This window comes from Parasteatoda tepidariorum, chromosome 7, assembly GCF_982258835.1.
Source record: "Parasteatoda tepidariorum strain Cologne lab strain chromosome 7, Ptep-v5.0, whole genome shotgun sequence".
Taxonomy (NCBI): domain Eukaryota; kingdom Metazoa; phylum Arthropoda; class Arachnida; order Araneae; family Theridiidae; genus Parasteatoda; species Parasteatoda tepidariorum.
In genome coordinates, this window is record NC_141761.1 from 84,858,191 (window position 1) to 84,881,015 (window position 22,825).

Consider the following 22,825-nt stretch of genomic DNA (forward strand, 5'->3'; position numbering starts at 1 on the left):
AAACACTGGGGGTTTCGCGTTCGGCTGACCACCTAACCGGCACATCTGCTCCTGCATCCCAGAGCCCACGGTCAAGAAAACTGAGATGGGCACAGTAGGCTTTGGCTGTCGTGCCACTGAGTTTAGTTTTCTATACATTTACTCATAATATGCTTATGTAAGTGGCTAACATAAAAATGAAGTTATCTTTCCACTCAAAGAAATCAACATTTATTACCATTAAGTGGAAATTAAACTTCTGATAAAAACAAGAGTAAAAACTAGAAAAGTTGAAAACTATGAAACTAGAAAAGTTACCAGGGCATAAGCTTCTCTGAAGAAATGTTCTAGTCTTTTCTGTCTCTTTTCCTTCGTCTCTGCATTGGCCAGCATGGCTTCTCTGTAGGTCTGTATCGTTTCCAATGTTTTATTTTTGCTTGACAAAAAAGTTTCTAACTTATGAAGAAATTTTTTTCTGGCTTGCTGATGTTCAAACTGTAAAACCTTTTGAAAATAATAGTAAAATATATGTTTATAAAATATGCTAATCTAATTTCCAACTTTGATAAAAATTTACATAAAAGCAACAAGTATTGCATATAGAATTGCATTAGAATCAGAAAAACTGTTACATATTCCCATGCTCGGAAAGCACATTTAGATTTAAAAAAAAGCATTCTAGTATGATTTAAAACAGCAATAAGTCATTTGTTACAAATTCGTTTTTAAAATTGTCGTAGAACTGATTTTGTTTAAACTATTTTAAGAGCTGGTATTTAAGAGAAAACATCAAGTCTTGTTTGTCCTCCACATTTACAATTGTATTCACAATTTAAATAATTATGAAATGGACAGGTTTCAGTATTGTTTGAAGCAATGAACAACTCAAATGGTAAATATCTCTTGAGGAATTTCGGTTGAAATTATGATTGGGCCATGTTTCTTTGGTTCATTTTCATGAGTTGTCTGCGTTTGATTGTTTAGAATACGTGAATTTTTTAAATCAAAGTTTTAAGTTCGAAGTTTACCTCATAATTATTTAAGCTTTGTAGGAGAAGTTATTAGAAGATATTAGATATCGTCCCAATATCAGACCTTAATATTAACCTATAATATTGTAATTGGACCAGGTATTATATTCACATGGAATAATGTTCCCTACCGAAGGAATTTATTATAAGTCCCATAGGGGGTACACAGCGTGACCCTAAAGTTTACTATGTATGTACATCTAAAACATCACCAATATTTACACCAAACCATAGAGTAAAATATTACTAATAAAATGGAAATATCTTCCCAATAGTCAAGGAGGAAAATCACTAGATGTGTTGCTCTATGCATAATAAAGTATGTATGTTTTGAGATTAAACAAAACATCGGAATTAAATAAAGGCTATTTAATTTGGGTTACATATTTTCTACCTTTATTGCTACTCCCTGTGAAAATAATTTACTAGATACAAGAAATCACAACCACATAGACAGAATAAGACAGAAAAAAAGCCACAAACAGAAAAATATTTCATAGAAAGAAAGAAATCACGCCCTATAGAACAAAAAAAATAAAATAGAGCGAGGAATTTTTTAAAATTACATTTTCTTCAGAAGCATACACAATAGAAGGAAAGATTTTTTCGGATGAAAAATCTGGTTTTAAATCAAAAACTCGTAAGATGCAGCAAGTATTCTGCTGTATGGAAACTCCTTACTAGTACCACCGATATCACATTCAGATTCTCAAAGAAAAGAAATTTCTTCTTGTTTATTACACTGGGGAATAAATTATTTGTGGTATTCATACAATTACCTGATCTTGTCTTATTCGGGTGCGGAGATTTTATATCTAAAATTAATTTTCACTTGAAGTTACAGATTGTTTTAAAATTACATTTTTAGTCTATTTTTTGTCGAACTGTTCAAGGAGTCGCATAAATCATGCAACAAACTTTCTGAGGATTTAAGGCGCACGATCAGGATTAAAATTACAAGCCCGGAAATGTCATCGTACGAGGCTAGGGGAGCTTCAATATTATGACCTGCTCAGAAGAACATGAGGAAACAGTTCCTAATAGAGCACTACCTAAATCCCCTAAAACTTAGTCGCATTCTTGCAACCCATTCTTACATATAACCTTTCAAAATTGTGCACTTCGAAAAAATTGACTAAAGTTGTCATTTCTGATAAAAACCGTGGAGAGAGATTTGCTGATTTGATATCAACGATGCGAAAGTATCTAAGATATATTAAATAAAATCTCATGAAACAGTGAAAAAATGTTCTCCTATGCTTTTTATAATTTTAATTTAAATCCCGTGCTATACTGATACTACGATCTAACCATATATGGCTGTACTTTTACTTTCGTTACTTGTACCGCCGGTACAAGTAAAAAGTACGTGCTTTTACTTGTACTTCGTTACTTTTCAAATTTAGTTCTTTTACTTGTACTTTCGTTACTTTTTTAGGAAAAAAGTACAAGTATTTGCAACGGAAATATCGAATGAAATCGTTACTTTTTTCTAAAACTCGTTAAACTTTCTAAAAAAAAAAAAAAAATTAAAAAAAAAAATTTTAAAAAATGCTTATGTTTTTTTAATTTATAAAATTAATATGCAATATATATGCATTCACAGGTATCTTCGTGTTTAAATACCTTCTGTTTCAACTTATACTGCACATTCAATTATTTTTTACTAGCTCAAAGATCACAAAACTATCTGAAGCCCCGTGTTTGCTTTGTTTATGTTTGTGCTCTTAAAATGCGTTTCTAAAGAGTAAAACAATTTTAAATCAATGGTAATTTAAATAAATAAAAATAATAAACTTAAAATTAAAATCAATAGATAAAATTTCTTTATCGCGCAAATCTTTAAAAAGTTTGATATTAAAATTACATTTGATTTTAAAATTATATTATACGATTATATTATAAAATTATATTATATTTTCCCAAATTTAAAATTAAATTAATATCCATGACTTTCAAAATTTAAAATAATTAAATAAATAACAACAATTTTGCAAAAACATTAAAGAACATAAGAATATTATTCAATAAAATTTTAGGTTACTTTGAATTTTCGATTTCCTAGAAATGTACAGTCCGCAAAAAAAAAACGAATCACCCTGAATAACTTTCGTTCTAATGATCGGATTTTCACGAACTAAGTGTCAATCTTAATGGTTCCTGGGGGTGACCTCAAATATGCTAATTAATTAGTGCTAACTATTAATTAAGTTACGAAATCAGACACAAAAACGTACTTTCTCTGAATAAACATATATTTTTTTAAACATATTTGGAATCTAGACACTTGAATTAGGGGGGTAGACAAAATTTTAAAAAAATTGGGTGGTAAATTGGGCAGTAATAAAGGTTTATATATTTGGCGATAGTCCAGAAAGCCGCCAAAAAAAGTCGCCTGTGCAAATTAATATTTTAAGATAACCCATTGACTAATTCAAAAGAAGAATGCTTCATTTTACTAGGTTTGCTAGGCAACCACGCTCTGACTGTAAAAAAAATTGAAATAATGTTTGTGATTGCTGAGAGAGGTTTAATTAATTGTTAACAGTAAATATATCGAAGTTTCTAGGCAATAGACAATTTTTAAGCTGATTTCTGTCCAAAAAGCAAAAAAAAAAAAAGTTATTTAAATCCTCTTTGAAAAGAAAATTTGCATCGATTTATATATTATTTATGATTTTCTAAGTTTTTAGAATTTAAATACATGAACTTTTTATCTGATATTATATAGATTATGCTGTTTTTGCTATATTTATTCGAGGATTTCATACTAAAATTAAATTAACATAACTTATTATAGCTATATAAAAAATTTTAGGGATAATCATTTTTACAGCTTTAATCGAGTCTTATAGGCAAGAAAGTTTTAAAAAAAGAAAAAAAATTGTTTAGTAATTCTAATGCAAATTCACAAGGTTTTATATAATTTACGAGATTTCTTTTTTCTATAACTCAAGGAATTGATGAATGTTTAGTGCCATTTTAAAAACATTGAAATATGTTATGTTTAAGAATAAGATATTGAAATAATATGTTGCACATTGTATGATTCATTGTTTAAAAAATCGCTTCATTCTGCTAGATATTTAGGTTACATGGTTTTCTTTGGATAAAAATGATTAGCAAATAGCATCCTCATGTTTCGTTACATTGTGAAACTTACGTTCGCAAATTGACCATAAAATGTCGCACAGCATATTCTTCAATTAAGATACGCTACATTTACCACCAAATACTGCTACTATGATTAATTTGTTTTCTTATATATATCTGATACTTTCTTTTTAAACAGAGCTCGTAAGATCTTTAAGATACTGAAATGGGGGCACAAAAACTTAAAAGATAAAATACTTTATTTCATTAACTCAAAATATCTGGTCTCAAAATTTTAACTTTTAAGTTAAATATAATATTACAATATGGATTCTCTTACGTTTTTAAAGACCACATAAATCCTGTTAAAATATAAAAATGCATATGTTTACTTTAACGAGTGTAAAATCCTTATCAAAATAATGATCAAGACCCAAATGTAAAACAGTATAATTGACGATAAAAACTCAACTGGCTTCAAAACATATGAAGATGGAAACAAAAGTCAACATATTTCGAGCGTTCAAATATAATCGCCCATTCTCAAGACTTGTCAGGCTTGAATAACTTGTGACTTTTATTATTGGACGCTCAAAACATGTCTATTTTTATTATCATCCATAATTTTTTTAAATCATTGACGTTATTATATTTCCGATTCAGTTTCTTGGGATTATCCATTTAGTTACACAACATATTAAATTATTTCACTCTATATTAAAATAAGTTTTACATAAGTAATAGGCACAGGTTCTTAGATTGAAAAAATAATAATTCACTACTTTGTAAAAAAAATCAATGCAGTAATTTTTTTTTTCTTTTGCTACAAGCCTTAACATTTTAATTTAAGGACATCAAAAAATTCCGTTTACAATTGAAATTTATATTATTTATTATCTTTATAAATATAGTGATTAGTTATTACATCATACTTTAAACACCTTAATAAACCATATTTACTGACTAAATATAATAATAAGAGCTTGAATGGAAAATTTCTTTGCAGGCTTTTGTGCCAATAATTAGCTAAATTTTTATCTTATTGCGGTCTTTAATGTCCTGACGGGAACTGGTAGGAAAAATCCATTTAAAGACAATCATCCAGGTAAAAAATGGGTGAAGTTTTTTTTAAGGTGACATCCAACGATAACTCAGGGCAATGCGAAGATAATTTCAAAAAGCAAAACTTCCCTTAGAGAATAATATTCGAAATACTGATTTTAGGAACTTTAGAAGAATCTTTAAGAGAGAAGTAGCCCTGGCATCCTTTTAGAAAGTGATTGCATTTACAATGCGAACGAAGCAAGAGTTGAATACTGCCCTTAAACGGAAAAAATTTTTCTCCCTAAAAATTATAAGGATTTATATTCCAAAGTACCCAGGAAAGAAAAAGTACCTCCCTTGGTAGTTTTTCCTTACTGAAGAATTCTTTGAGATATTACAGAATCAGTCCCTGCCATATATTTCATAGGAAAAAGCGATTCATGAAATGAAACGATGATCGCAGCAACATTTTACAAATATATTGCAAATGTTTCTACCCATGGCTAATTAAAAATGCTATCAAATTCCCTATTTTGCTTGTTCTGGATAGGTATAAATCTCATATCAATTTGAAACTGAGCAAGTTTTGTTCATCAAAACAAATTTTCTGGTTTACTTTTCTACCTAATTCATTGAAATCTCCCGTTAGATCTTGAAAACAAAAGAATCGTAAAACAATATGTCGAGAAAATTTTACATCCATTTTTAAATAAGATTTTGAGGCATCAACTGATGAAGTTAAAATGCTTTTATGAAATGTGATATTATTCCATTCGATGTAGAAAACGTTGAACGATGCAAAACAGACACCAAGAGTTAATGAGCAAGACAGCTTATCAACAAAACACATGCTTTGAGAGTAACGATGCACTATTTCTTCAGAAGCTTGAGATGGAAATCTCAGAAGTTATGTTGCAAATTTTTAAAGGAACACTGACAGAAAAGTTTAATCTCCCAAATATCCAATAGCCTATGCTTTTCTCAATATTGAAGAATTTATTTCAAAAAGAACATTTGGTTAATCAAATTTTGGCACTGAAGCTGATACAACTAACATTGATAATGAAAATATCTTGAAAACTGATTTTGAGATAAGTCCTCTTGAGGCATTGTTAGTTGCAAAAACAATCGGTTCCATAAGTAAATGGTAAGTACTGCTGATGACTCACTAGATATAAGTCAATGAGAGATGGATTTTACTCAAACTTCGAAACTCCTTTTTCTCATTTATTATCCAGTGAGGAATTCTAGAAATGGTACTGAAAAATCAAAAGAAATTTCGAAGATACATTTACATTGGCCAAAAATTTGGAAAAAAGAGGAAGGTTAAATCAAAAGAAAAATAAATAAATTACTTTTTTGCATTAATTTCAGAAAAAGAACGAAAATTTAAAGAGATTGAAAGAGCTGAAAAAAAGTTAAAGCAGAAAGTATGACGAAGAGAAAAAAAAATACTTAAGATGAAAAAGACGTTCAAAAAATATGGGGAAAAGAGTAAACAAAAAAGTGATCTAATTATAATAATAATAGTAAAAGCATCATCAATCCGATGATGCTTTTACTATTATTATTATAATTAGATCACTTTTTTAGATCACACAATAATAAACATTCATAATTTAGAATTGACTATTAAACTGCGTGGAAAAAAATTATTATTTTTTTTTAAAATTATGTATTCAAACATATTTTACTTTCCATTCCATGACTGAAAAAAAAGTAACATTTTCCACGTTAACTATGGTCATATGTTGCAATTCAAAGAAAAATCTTGTTTTTAGACATTTGTGTGGCCTATGGATTCCTAACGAGCATCAAACATTCTCAAAATTAAGTGTTCATTCATTTGAAAATTTAGTGTTTATTCACTGGTAAGAACTGTTCCTTCACTTGGTTATCTTACTACTTATTATTTAAACCACCAAAAGCTTAAAACAATATTATGTAAGTTATCTAATTTCTTTTACATAATTTGCATTTAATAACAAATTTAGAAATTTTTATGATTTTTTTTAACGGCAAGCTAAGCTTAAGTGTTCCTTCATTGGTTAGTTTGCCCTATAAGATGTTGAGAAATTTGTGATGTTGTGAGAGATGCTCAAAAATGTTGACTACGTATTTTTATTAATATTTATGAAATATATAATCAAGAAATTGATAAATATATTACTTCAAATCTATGCATACGTATGTATATTATTGAAATTGTATCAGTTATTGAAAAACAAAATTTTAAAAAAATCACATTAAATTAGCACAATCTGGTGTATAATCAATCATATTCTATCAGAAGCACGCTTTTATAAAACTAGACATTCGTTTAATAAAGTGTTTTTTAATCAAATTTCTTTACTAAATAGAAAAATAAAATATTAAACGACTAAAAAAGAAATATCCTATTTTACAGTTTGAAAGAAATAAAAATAAAAAGATTAGCAAACGATTATTAGCGAAAAAAATATGAATGAAATTTTACGCTACGCGCGCGAAGTCAAGTTCCTCGCAAGTTTATCACATTTTAATATTAATCGCCCCATTTAATTATTTCTTTACTGTCGCCAAGTTATTTTTTTAAAAATAATTAGTTTTAATTTTTCTCAGCTTCTAATAAATAAAAACAGTTGTAACTTTAGATTTTTCTATTGAAAAATATGTAGATTAATATTGTATAAAAAAATTCATACCTTATAATTCAAAACTTTTTCATCCTCAATTTAATTAAATAATAAAAAATAATTAATAATTATTAAAAATTATTTTTTTCAAGAAATTATCTTTGGGTAATCAAGTTTTATGAGTGGGTGCAATTTTCTTTGAATTTCTTTAATAGTTTTAAAAATATTACTAAAAAAGTAAAAAGTGAAATTAACGTTAAGGGGTACGAACTTTGGATCGCTCTCCTGACCAAACTATGGGGACCATATTTCCCAGATTGCGGCTACCCCCTATATTTTGAAGGTCAGAAATCCAAATATGTAAAAAAAAATATATGTTTATTCAGAGAAAGTACGTTTTTGTGTCTGATTTCGTAACTTAATTAATAGTTAGCACTAATTAATTAGCATATTTGAGGTCACCCCCAGAAACCATTAAGATTGACACTTTGTTCGTGAAAATCCGATCATAAGAACGAAAGTTATTCAGGGTGATTCGTTTTTTTTTTTGCGGACTGTACTTTTAAATCGTTACGTTTTTTGTTTAGTACTTGTACTTTTTACTCGTTACTTTTTAAAATAAGAACTTTTTACTTTTTACTCGTTACTTTTTTTAAAAATACTTGTACTTTTATTCGTTACTTTTTAAAAGTAACGTTGCCATATATGGATCAAACTTACCAAATCATGGTCTTTTGGAGATCTAATGAGTACCATGGGTTTCTTATGCGTGTCTCTGGTGACTTCAATGATGAGAACACTGACTGTTTTGAATTCGATTTTCCGCAGCACTTCACCTTTTCTATTGATTGTCGAAATCACTTCATCTGGTCCGATTTTTACCTTCACGCATCGCTTATGATTTTGGTGTAGCCATTCCTTTACGTCTAAATTTGGAATTAAAGAGTTTAATATCAGTAATAGCTCATTTAGCATAAATAGATATGCAAGGTGCTCTCCAATCATCGCCATGTTAAAAAAATAAAGTGATTAGAATCTGCATCAAAAAGTTTCAGAGCCTGCTTACAGTCGAATCTCACTATAATGAATCTGTATACATTCAACATTCTGTTATAATGAACTTTTTAGTGACACCTTCTGAACTATTATTATTTATTTATTTTTATTATTTACTAAATTTTTATATCATTTCTAGTAATTAGAATCTGCATCAAAAAGGTTCAGAAACGGTTTAAAGTCGAACCTCACTATAATGAACATGGATACAGTGAACACTCGGTTGTAAAGAACTTTTTAATGTTCCCTTCTGAACTATTATTTATTTATCTTTATTACTTATTAATTTTTTTATATCATTTCTTCAACTTTAAAATTGCAGGAGTTGCGAATGCAAAAGACGGCATTTCTTTACATTGCATCAAATCTTATTTGCTTTTAAATTAAAGCGAACAAATTGATAAGCAGCAGATATCCCTTCTTCCACTTCCGCCTAGATATTGAGGAAGAACAAGACGCTGCGATTTCTTTTATTTCAGAAGTGAAATCGGAATTGAATATTCAATTTTTTTTTCTTGCAGAATATGAGAACAAGAAAATACTGCATTCTCAACTATTTGTTGATAAGAAAATAGGTGAACTGTACTTAAAATCAAATTGTAGTCAACTAAAAATCAATAATTTATCCCATATAATGTAAACATTTATTATTTTTCTTTTTAATATTTGATTTACTATCTGTTTTTTCAGTTAATAATTTTCTTAACATATAATGTATCATCATAATCATTATTTCCAACAGTAATATTGTAGCAGACTAAAAAGTAACTTTTCAAAGAATTTGGACATAGTGAACCATTGCTTATAGTGGAATTTTTACTGGTCAGCAAAGTTCATTATAACAGAGTTCGACTGTATAAATATAATATACTATTTACAATATATTATATATAATAAAAGAAACTTTTACGAAATGAGATGAATCGTAGTTTTAAACACTTATTTCTTAAGCAAAATTGAAAACAAAAAGATTCGTTGGCCTGTTGAGCACAATTAAACTATCCACCCATTTCTATTTGATAAAATAACTATTAGGATAACTACAACAATTATCGTCGATTTTAGATTTTAAATTCGAAGTCTAATTTTAATTCAAATAAATCAAATTTGAATTTCAGTTTATCTTTTGGTTTTGAATATTGTTATTAAATACTTGCTTGTGACCTCCGGAATGTATATGTGACTATTATTTTCTGTTTTTAATAGTTATATTAAAAAAAATGTATCGTGAGGGCGAGGTTTAGAGAACACCTTGCAATTTTTTTACATCAACTGGCAAAAAAACACAGCTCCATCGTTTATCCAGGCCACAATTTTTAATTGCGTGACGTAATACTTATTTAATGATATTTAAATAAGACAGCGTTATTAAATATATGAAGTACAGAAATTACAAAATTGTATGAATTACAAAAATTGTAGCCTAGGCATTTAGAACTGAGTCAATGTATTAGTTAAAGCAATAGCCCACCGTTAAAAGCAGATAATCGAACACACATACACAATTTGTCAAAATTTTTTCCAACGCTCAAATCTCTCTTCAGCTTGATTTCTCGTCTGCGTTTATTTTGTAGCTTAATCACTCCATATCCAAGACCGGCACATACTGAAATTAAAAAAAAAGATTTAAATTTCTTTAAATATGATTAGGCTTAAGTAAGATCCAATTTTATATCAAGATAAATATATAAATCTATTTACAATAAAGTAGATTGCACAGCTATAAGAGATAGATTAACAAATGGTATTGAATTTTAAATAAATAATTAATACATATAAGATTTCAAAGATTTTCTTTTTCAATAAAATTCAATTCCTTTTTTTTATAGTTTAATGTTTAATGTGCCTTTTTTATGCATGAACACATAATGAGTCATTATTGTTTTTTTATGATATAGGTTGTTTTTGCTCCATTTAGAAATATTTAAGCAAGTTTTCGAAATTAATTAATGCATTAAATGTTTTGAGAATAATTTATTATCTCTAAACTTTCGGTTTCTGAAAAATTGTTTAATATTACCATAAATGCATTAGGAATAATATGAGTTAAAAACTAAATATCACATCTTAATACTATAGACTAGTTAAAGAAATTAAACCATCTTAGCGAATTAACAGTTTTAGCGATAGCAAATTTCTGTTGAAAATTTCACTCACTCATTAGCTGTTCGACAGTAGACTGAGCATTTTGAATACAGGCTTACGCGTAAGCTCTATGTTGTTTAAAGAATTGGGATTACTGAAAAAAAAAGGGTTGACGTCTTGAAGCAAATAAGTTCGCATTTTTTAAGATTTGTAAATTTTTAGAATAAGAATTTTTAGCATAATAAATCTCTTCAAAATAAAAACAAAACTGAAAAATGAACTACTGGTCATTAAAATTACCACATCCAGAAGGTAGTGTGTCACACACAATTGAGTGATTAGATTTTCAGCGCATTTATGCTAAACAGTTGGCAGTAGTGATGTGTATTATGAGTATAAAAATAAAGATTAGAGAGCCGATTATTAATTATTTGTTTTTATTAATCTAATTTTGCATTCGAACATTATTTTCAGCTAAAACTTTATTTGCAATGCTTTTTGTAAAAACGAGAAATTCTTAGGAGCACTTATTTCACTTTTATTTAGGAAAAAAACATAGCCTACTGGGATTGCTGCTTATCGGACAGCGATATATCTTCTTGTGTCGGTTTGAGTTAGCTAAACATTTCACATAATTTGGAATCTATGGGTTAAGAACGGTCACACGGATGTCGTGTTAAATTTCTGAGATCTCTCATCACGATCACAAACAGCACTGATGAAAGATGTCATGTGCACATGACCATAAGAAATTGCACTGCCACGGTATAAAACATAGGTAGAACCATGGTTTGATCAAGATCAACCTGGAAACAGGAATTGCGGCAAGTTATCCTAACAGACGAAACTTGACCGTCATGATGACCACATCTGCGTTTGACTTCACCACATAGAACACACATTGACAACTTCCATTCGAGATCTTTGAACTAGCCAATCACTTGCAATGATGATCTGAGATCTATTAGATACGCGTCTCGATCACTTCCTATTTACGACTTTCTCAGCAATTCTTACAACGACCATACATTTCACATGAGTTAACCTCTTCGAGACGGCAGAGTCATACATGCATTTTCAGGGGGGCGACAATCACGGTAAGAAAGATAAAACTGATAGCCTAACTATTTTTATTGCAGTTTATTTGTTGGTGGGGTAATAATAGTTTTCTTTATTAATATCACAAAGACTTCAAATTAAAAATTATATAGTTACACTTTTAATAAGCATAGATTAGATGTATTAGATTTAAAGAGAAAGCAAAAGTAAGGTTGTCAAATTAGCCATGCCCAAACTTAAGCTAACGCTTTTTACCCCCCCCCCATCCTGTTTCTGATTCCATACGAATATATTTATGACTCGCTCGTCCCGAAAAGGTTAAGGACGGGTGGCCTCTGTTTTTAATACCTCTTAAGCGCAATTTTTAATCAGGATAATGCACGTAGCTCGTATTGGATTGATATTCCTTGATACAAAACCAATTCGACAATTGTGCTAACCAGCACAATCTCCAGATCACGGAACAATTGAAAACGTCTGGTTCAATGGTAGTCGAATGATCAGCACACCATCCTTTACAAGCACTACTGTCAATAAACTTGGGTATAGTGTTGAATCTGTATTGCACCCAATTCAACAAAAGGTCATAATCTCGGAAAAGGCCATACAATCTTTGATTAACTGCTTCGCTGGCAGATAAATGCTGTTATTGATTTCAGAAATTTTATTGATTCCATAATTTTTGTAAAATTAATCACTAGCTCTTTACACGATAATGTAAGATTTCAATAAATATGTAATATATCATTCTCTTTTTAGTATCCCTGCTTGTTTAGCAGTTTAAAAAATAAGTAGTGTCAATCGTAAGTGTGATATTAAAAAAATATTACTTTTGTTCAATAAGGCATAAAAAAGATTTGGGAAACAGATCATGTTTTTATCGATTCGTTATACTTTACTTAAAAGTTTAGATTAAACATTAAAATTTCTTTGTTTGAATACATGTTAAGAGACATTCTTTGTTGAATTAGAAAACATTTTCTCTGGAAGTTGGCTGTTGTAAATACAGCTTTTACAAAACTGTTATAACTTAAGAGTTTATAACTGAGCTGTTGTAAATCTCTCCGAATTGAGAATGTTTCATTTAATTACTCACAATAATTCAGACTAACATTTTGTACTTACATCAGGTTTTAAAATTGTATATTTTCAAACCGTCATATAACGTGTTTTTTCACTAAACTTCTCGTTATCCAGTTTAATAACTTTTTTGAGAAAAAAATGTCTTACCAATGGGTATAAAGGCGAGTATGATGCAGGAGTAGATATATGCAACTTCATTTCCATGAAAGTAGTCGTATCCGTCCAGCATCAAGCACGCCTCCATCATGGAACCATTCAGCTGCGCCGGTTGCGGACAAACATCACCTAATGTAAAAGTTGGTTAAATTTTTGAGCACAATTAACATATTACTGAGTTAATCAAATACAAAACAATATGAAACAACACGGTTAAGATATATTGCCCTCTGAAATACTATCTTTAGATATCAATCTACGAACAAAATGTGTCAATGTAGTGATAAATAGCACCAAAAAACATTTAAATTTTGTTCAAATTATAACATATTAAAGTTAGTATTCTTATGCTAAAACGAAGATAAAAGTAAATTACACAATGATAATCCACAGGCTCCTTATAAAGCCTATATACGATTATTATTATTGCTATAACCATTTTTGGATTCAATCGGGAAAAACTCCTGATCAGCTATTATTTGTTAACATAAATATACATTAATTGGATATTTGCAAGCAACGTCATGCGTGGGCCAGCGAATCAGATTCGACACACGCTTGACTTCGCTTGCCGGTGTCAAATTAACTTTGATCCGAAAATTGATTCAACGTGATAATGAACTCAAAATTTAAAACTGTAATGTTAACAAGCCATGCACACATTTATTACATTAGAACAAGCAATTAAACACATCCATGTGATTAGTTGCAAGCACGCAATTTTTATTAAAAATAAAAGCATTCATTTTCTCTTTATTTAAAACTTTTAAGCCTTTTTTTTTTTAAATTTAATACTTCAGTAACGGATTGGATTGAATGTAGGGTTTAGTGGCACTAAGTTCTAAAGAGGACATGCTGAGTCAAACAATACGGTAAACAGTTCAAAAGACGTAGTGCGTGCAACACCTAATTTGTCCCATAATTATAACTGAAATGATATAAGTTGATGAATAAAATCAGATTAGTAATAATACTTCAGTAACAATATTTTTACGATAGATTTACAATAAAAGTTTATTCATTTTAAGTATCAGCAACCATTTTTATTTCAATATCAAAAAGCATCACTTGTCAAACGACATTCAATAATTTCGTTCCGTTTTGAAACACCAAACTAAACTTTTCAAAAATGTTTGATGAGAGAAATAATTGCTGACGAATCCTTTTCTTTAAAAAACGTTTCTTTAATAACATCTGCACAGAAACGTGGCTTCCACGTCAATATAAAATCAATTCATAATCATTTGTTTTGTTACACATTAATAGGAATGGAGTTGCTTTTGACAGTTGCTTGATTCAAATAGGTCATTCTGATAGACTGATTTCAATGAATCATGTAAGAGGCGTCATAAGAACCTCCCACCCTTCTGTTGACGCCCTGACCAAGCCTCTCATTTTAATCAGGAATCTTACTGCCTGATTAGTGATTTTTAGAAGAGAAAAAGTCCCCAACCCGAGTTTTTAAACATGGACTTAGTAACATTAACTCTAACTACTGGATTGACAGTAATAAACTGGCAATAACATATGAATTTGAAGTTGAAATTTTGCTATTAAAAAAGAATGTCGAAATCCCGTTCGATTGGTACCATAGGGAAAAATAATGCATTGGAGAAATAACGCTCTGACCAAACCTCCACTTTTAATCAGAAATCTTACTGCCTGATTAACGATTTTAAATAAGAAAAATCCCCAATTCAAGTTTCTAAACATGGACTTCAGTAGCATTAACTCTAAATACTGGACTGATTGTAATCATTTAGCGTTGAAACTGGCAATAACATAAGAATTTGAAGATAAAATTTTGTTATTAAAAAAGGAATGTAGAAGTCAGAGTAGATTGACATCATTGGAAAAAATAAAGCACTTTCAAAATTGTATTAAAAATTATCCGTTACTGTTTATATGTAAATTTATTTTAAGAATTTGGGGATCTAAAAATTGCTTTAACATTTACTAAAATACTTTAATGTAAAATTATATTTTATGCAATAACAAATGTTTAGAATTTTCCCAAGTGATATTAATATAACAAAATTAAAGTATTTTAATTTAAGGAAAAAACTTTTTTAATTTATCTACAAATTAATTAATTTAAGGAATATTTTTATATAAAAACTATTTTAATTAGTTAGAGGAACTACATTAAATTATAATTATTAATTTATTTATTGAATTTTTAACTGATGTGAATATTAGTTTTATTACGATTGTATATAGTTTTGAACTAAATTGTTCTAATTTTTTTGTTTTTTTATACTAATTCTAGAATATTAAATATCGTATTAAAGTTATATCAGTTAGCATCAATCAGTATATATGTAAATATTATCAGTGAACTATAATTTAAATAAAAAAACTTACCATCTTTCCAGAAGAAAATATTTTCCTGAATATATTCATCTTCGATTCCACTAGCTTGAACAATTATATCACGCAATTTCAATGTTTGTATCTCTTCTATTTCCTCTTCAGTAAATATTCTGAAAATCAAAAACATCACTAGCTATAACTTAGAATTATGGTAGGTGATTAGTTTATAAAATAATTTTTAAAAAAAATATAATCAAGCAATTCTTTTTGTTGAACCTTTATTTTCAATATAAAATGAAACAAAGACAACGTGAATAAAACAAAAACAACGTGGATATAGCTAAAACAATGTGGATAAAGCTAAAACGTGAATAAAACAAAAACAACGTGAATAAAGCAAAAACAACGTGAATAGAGCTGAAACAACGTGAATAAAGCAAAAGCAACGTGGATAAAGGACAAAAGAAAGTACAAAAAATCACAGGTTTGAGTTTTCTTACACTAAACTCATTCAACACTACTCTTCACATTATATTTTGAGTATTTTATCCTTTTCTGAATTTGAATAATTTATATTTTTAAGACATAAAATTCATTTTCTGAAATTAATATTCATATTAATTTCAGATATGAACTGACTGAAATTAATATCAATATTAACTTTTTTGTTTTCAGAATTTTCTTAGATTTCAGAATTTCCATGCATTTCAAATGTATTTTCTGCAGAACTTTGTTTCGATAAAGTTTTTTCCTGCTAACATACATTAAAAATTTTTTTTTTTAATAATATATTCGATGGCTGGTTGATACAAATTCCACACCCGGACGTAAAATATCCTCAGTGGTAGATGGATAAGGGTCTAGAGTCCCCTTGCCGTCAAGCTAACAGTGGGAAGTTTTGTGGTTTTCCTCTCCATGTAACGAAAAGGCTTGTTATTTCCTTCAAAATGTCCTGCAAATTTCTAACAATACTTGGCAACTTACGAAGGCAAATTTCAAACAATACTTGATCTAGAAGTTGCCTTTTCTTCTGTGTTGGTTCCAAAAGTACAAGGCTGCGGAGTTGAACATTAGCAGTCGTAAGCCTAAAATTGGGTCGGATGTTCACCGATGGCTATAAAATAAAATCACTACTGTCAATAAACTCTGGTGTAGTGTTGAATATGTAGTGCATTCAATCCAATAAAAGGTCCTAATCTCGTGATAGATCAAACAATCGTTGATTAACATTGTTGATTGATAATGGTTGAACCGGGTTCAAATCCTAGAAATGGCTGCTCGATGCGAATTCCGCACTTGGCTCACACCGACCACAGTGCTGACGTAAAATATCCTCTGTGGTAGACAGATCATGGGTTTTGTTGTCAGGCTAATCGTGGGAGGGTTTCTTGTTTTTCCTCTCCATGTAACACAAATGCGAGATAGTTCCATCAAAAAGAGCTTCGCAAAGGTAAATTTCTCCCAATATTTGATTCAAGAGTTTCTTTTTCCTTTGGGTTGGGTTTAAATTTGCAAAGCTACAGATTTGATTACTGGTAATCGCTAACTCAAAATCGGGTCTTCAACAACGGTTATAAAATAAAAATATAAAATACGAATAGTAAAAAAAAAAAAAAATTTTCTTCAAAATTGTCGATTTTTAAATTGTCGGATATTTTCCTGATATATTTAGAATATTAAAACAACCAGGTTGTCAGGTGCTCGTGTTGGCAATCTTGTCAAAGATACAATTTCTTGTGTCAAAAATACAAAAAAATAACGAGATACTTTCATGTCCATCACCACATCCTTTATTAGACACAAAAATCCGGTTAATCGCTGCTTTCGCTGTGGAAACTACCAATTTCAGTTTATTGATCCAAAGAAAATTTCCGATTATCTTTAATTAAGGCGATGGTTTGACACCGATGTTTATCTTTCGAAACTAGCCTAACACTAGGTGTTGCATCATCAATAATCCTATAATGTAGTTGGACGTCAAAACTACTGAAGTGTAAAGCAGAAATGGGTATTTAAGTAGACGACAGCAGTTAGAAAATGCTATGCGGGAACGGTTGTTCATTGATTTGATAGAGGACTTGAATTCGTATAATTACTAGTTTAGAATGAATTAAATAAATAATAATGGAATAAATTAAACTTCCATTAAATGTGGATAGAACGCATCACATTGTAAGAGTAATTAAACTTGAAACTTGCTATACACCAAGAAAAATGCCGCCTTGATTGAGTTGCAGAATTTTGGTATTAACTCATTCTCGATAACTTTTGAGGAAACGCAGTGAAGTATTTAAATAAACGATAGTGATAATTGAACTTGAAACTTGCTATACACCAAGAAAAATGCCGCCTTGTTTCAGCTACAGAATTTTGCTATTAACTCATTCTCGATAACTTTTTAGGAAGCGTAGTAGCGCATATAGACATAGGTGAGCTACCCTGCTTGATTTATAAGTGCGCCCTGTATTAGACTTGCCATAAAAAATTTAGAATTGTAATATGAAACAAAAACACTCTAGAGAAGAAATATTTGGATAATCATTAATTTTATTTCAATTTAGGAAATTGAAAATAGTTATTGCGCTGAACAGTCTGAATTCAGTTACTAAACTGAAACACTGTATACACATACCATAGTGAATTTATTTTTTAAATAGGGAAATATAGCCCATTATCTTGCAGTGATATTCAAAATGTAGTTAAGGGTTAATATTATTTTTAAAGTGAACTAAAAATATTTCATAATCAAAAAATATTTTACAATTTAAATATTTTATTAAAAAAATATTTTACAATTAAAATTTGGTTTTATTTCAACTCGTAGTGTTATTTTTCCTGACGAGAGCTCCCTAAAACCTAGTGAGGCCCCTCACACCGCAGGGGTGTTATTTAGGCTACTTAGAAAACGCTACATTTGGCAGTGATGTAAAAAATACTTATATGAAAAAAAGGGAATTTTTGATAACAGAATTAAGGCCTTCTCCCTAAGAATAAGTTAAGGTTTTCTATTACTGGCTACTACTTAAGTTTTATAGTTAATTTCTGATCAAATATAAATATGTATACTACTAATATATTACAGGGAACAAAAAGGTCTTTTTCAAAATAAATTTCCATTTTAAGATAATTGAATTATCAGTTTTTATCTTTTAGAAAAAAATTTCACGGGGCAAAAGATTCGATAAATGATCATCTGGCCTTTACCTATTCAAAGAATGTGGAATCTTGGAATTGTTACTATAAAACAATCACCTTTTGTTTAACTACGAGAAGAACATTTTATAAAAGTCTCAATAATACAAAATTAATATCGGTAATAAAGCCGATTAAAAGATTTAGAAATTTTTAATAATAAAAAAATTTTAAAAAGCTGGTTAATGCTAGGTTAAGCAATGTTATGCTGAGATCTCTTTAAACATGTAATAGCGAAGATTTTTGTTAATTCCTTCCTAAAACAAATTTTTTAAACAAGTTCTCTTTACACTGAAGAATTAACAATTTAAATTTAATAAGCAAAAATTGAATCCTACCAATCATTTTGAGTTTTCGGGCAAAGAAAAGAGTTTCTAAGGGTATGCACCATTGATTACATTTTCAAAGTTTGCTTTGCCACCAAAGCGAACGTTTTGAAAATTTTTTATAAATGCAAGTTTAAACTATTGGCTTATATCATGATATTATACAATTATACCACTTGTTAAAACATTCCACTTGGGTAGCAAGAATTTAGTTATCAGACTGATGATCATCAATTTTGGTTATCTTATGGCCAACTTATATCGGGGAAAATTAAATTGCTTCTCTCAAATTGAAACTTAATTAAAAGATAAACTTTATCAGGCTACAAATACAATTAGTAATACTTGATGTAATATTTTGAGTCAGTTCTTCTACTAGTATAAACAGCCCCTGCCCAAATTATTAGACGCACTATATGATTCCATGCAATATCCTAATTATCAGGTGATACTCTATACAGTTTTGCTTTTCACGTGACTGAAACCGGTTTGTCCTTGTTCACGTTCGTGTATCAATTGGCTGAATTAGACGATATATGATATAAACTTGATGATTGGATAAATTAGACGATATATTATATGAATACAGAATATCTATTATGTAAGGTGTTATTTTAGTATATTATAATAATTAGACCAAATTATTAGACGCACTGTAGTTCTTTAATAATTACATGTTTTGCGCGAGTTTATATGCAATACTTTTATATTTAAACATAAATGCAATGGGTTCTTATTCAGGATATTTTTTATATACTTCCTGTTTGTATTTATTTTTAACATACTGCATTACAATGTTAACCAATGGATACAAGAACGTAAGCAAGTGCAAACCGGTTTCAGCAGCGTAAAAACAATAAAGCTGTATGGTATAATCGCCTGATAATTAAGATTTTTCATAGAATCTTATAGTGCGTCCAATAATTTGTTCAGGAACTGTATGTAAACAAGACATCAAAATTATCAACTACCAAAACAATTAAGAATTACTTTTTTTTGGTAATATTTGCAGTAAAAAAAGTCAACTTTAATTTTATTTTTAAGCACCCATCTGTGCATTGCCATGTCATGAAAATTGTATCTTACAAGGAACGAAACTATTCAATTAAAATGCTGTTGTTGTTCATTTACGTAGTACTAGAGCTATACTATGGACTATAGGCGAAGGTCTGGGAAGCATCCCTGAGGATGATCCGAGGACATGCCATCACAATTTTGATCCTCTGCAGAGGGAATGGCACACCCGCTTTGGTGGCCCGACGACCAGCACGTGAAGTTCGAGCCCTTTACGATAGAAAAGTTTAACAAAGACCAAAACAGCACACCTTCGGTCCCTACGTAGACTGGTCCAAGTGGTCACCCACCCACACACTGACCACAGCCAGTGATGCTTAACTTCGGTGATCAGCTGGGAACCATGTCTTAACGATCAGTCCACGGCGATGAATTAAAATGAATATATATTTTAGTTTGAAAAAAAAAAAAGAAATCCTTACCCGTTAGCACGATTTTCAAACCAAAACCGATCTGAATCTCTTAGTCTTTCAAACTGTTCTTTAATGATTCTACGAAAAAGAGCGCCAGGTCTTCCGTCTACTTCCGTTTCAAGCATTCCACCAATATACAAATCTATGTTGTTCATGTCACCTTCATAAGCTTCGTTGAGAGATTCAAACATCTGAAAGTAAAGCGAAAATGTAAAAATTTTCACAAATCCAATTCAGCATTCTAAACATTAGAAATCAAGTTGTAATGAGACATTTCTATAAATGAAAATTTCAGAAAACATAATTTTTAAGAAGGGAAGAATATTGTATGCTTACTTTTGGATTCTTTTCATAGAGTAATGGGTTTATTTGCGACCAATTGCTAAGTACTGGCAGTTGAAAATAACGCCGAACTGTGTTGTAATCAGGTAAGCCATTATCTCGTCCCCTCATAATATTTAAAGCTGCCAAATCTCGTCTAGTAAAATCCATAGGACCGAAAAGTTTATCTGGAAAAAATAAGTATAGGGTCATAACACATCATTAATTTTAAAAGGTATTTTTTACAGTACTCCATCAGGTTGAAATAAGATTTTAATGTTTTTAAAAGACAGTACCTTGGCAACAAATTTTATCTTGGTCCCAGTTAGGTTCAAAATTGGCTCGATATGGATCCTATAAGATCATTCACAGAGGAACCAATATTGGGATGTCTAGATTTTTAAATATTGGTCCTAGAATGATCTATATAGGGCCTATATGGGCCAATATAGACCCTACATTGGCTGAACAATGGATATAAAATATCGGGTGAATTTGAAAATTCTATATAGGACCGATATTGGTAGTAGAGTGGTTGTAAAATATCGGGGGAATCAGAAAATTCTATATATGGCCAATATCGGAAAAATAAAGGCCCTTTGATTCCTTACTGAGCCAAGATTCGCGAATATGGTAGGGGTAGTTTATGTACGCCGCATTTGAGCTGCACAATAAACTATTGGCGACGGTCTGGGAAACATCCCTGAGGATGATCCGAAGACATGCTATCACAGTTTTGATCACAGAGGGGATGGCTCTCAGGCTTTGGTAGCCCGTGAGAAGTTGATGATTTCATGATAGAACAGTTTAACGAGGACCATTGCCGCACATCCTCGGTCCTTACTTATGCAGGCTGATCAAAGTGGTAACCACCGGCTCACGGACCGTAATCACTGATACTTGACTTTGGTATCAAGCACCCAGTGTTTGGTGTCTGGGAACCGTGTCTTTTAAATCAATCTCTGTGGAGCTTTTAATGACAGAATGGGGTTGTTTATTTTAGGCATATTATCAAATATAGATTAATTTTTTTTTTGGAAAATATATTGTTGGTTTTATTTGAAATTTAAAAAACATAAAATCATGTTACACTCTGTATAAGTAATATTGAATTCGTAACATAAAGGATATTGAATCTGTATGAGCGATATTGAATTTAGAATTTTAACGTTGACAGAAAAGTCGGCAGTGTCTGCAAAATCAAATAGGCTATAAACTGATTATGTTTTAAAAACAAACTAAAAAGAAAGGTAATATGCAAAATAAAAATGGAAAAAAAGGTCTTTAGGAGTCTGGAACTTTTGATTTAATGGAAGTAGAAAAATCACATGAAAGTGCGAAGAAAAGTCATTCCAAATAAAGAAAATATATAGTTATATGTAAACATGGTTTAGGGTATTTTGAACTTATTACTGACATTTATATTTATTAAAGTATGTTTTAAATTGCTTGAAATGCTTTTGAATTAAATACAATTGGAAAAGCATTTAGTAAATGTGATATTGTACGTAGATTTAAACAAATATATCATGTTGCAAAAGAATGGTGATATTTCAACTACATACAATTTAAAACTTCACAAAAAAATATCACCATAACATTATAAAAGCTGTTAATTTATTTTGAAAATTACTTCATTATTTCGTGCTTGAAATTTATGAAGGTTTTTAGTCGTTACGAAAGGTCTGTAATAGAAATCCTTAAAGAAACCTATAAAAAAGGTATACAAATAGATAATTGCCATTTGTAATTTTTAAAGTTAGTGTTCATCCTAGTTTAAATCACAGCGGAAAAATAATAAAATGTTAACTCCCAAGATTTTAACTTTATGTATCAAAACCTGAAATTCAATTAACTGAATAAGTTAAAATGAATCCGCAGTTCATGTAGTTTATTTTGTTTCATTTTTTATCTAAACATAGATGGAAATGAAGTATATTTCGAACCCCATACTTAACCTTTATTCAGCGTCTCAACCAAACCCA

General features: G+C 29.8%; 1 protein-coding gene across 3 annotated transcripts in view; it reads right to left on the minus strand.

Moving 5' to 3' along the window:
• Positions 1–22,825, minus strand: part of Duox (dual oxidase) — a 201,744-nt gene that overhangs the window by 27,302 nt on the left and 151,617 nt on the right. For 2 of the 3 annotated variants that reach the window (XM_043045166.3, XM_087168163.1), the window contains exons 11-17: positions 20,856–21,028; positions 20,529–20,710; positions 15,566–15,684; positions 13,193–13,330; positions 10,290–10,424; positions 8,483–8,688; positions 298–483 (exon numbers count right to left, since the gene is read on the minus strand). In XM_043045166.3, coding sequence (XP_042901100.1) covers positions 298–483; positions 8,483–8,688; positions 10,290–10,424; positions 13,193–13,330; positions 15,566–15,684; positions 20,529–20,710; positions 20,856–21,028 — 1,139 coding nt within the window. The remainder of the gene's footprint in view (positions 1–297; positions 484–8,482; positions 8,689–10,289; positions 10,425–13,192; positions 13,331–15,565; positions 15,685–20,528; positions 20,711–20,855; positions 21,029–22,825) is intronic. The other variant, XM_043045167.3, reaches the window with a different exon arrangement.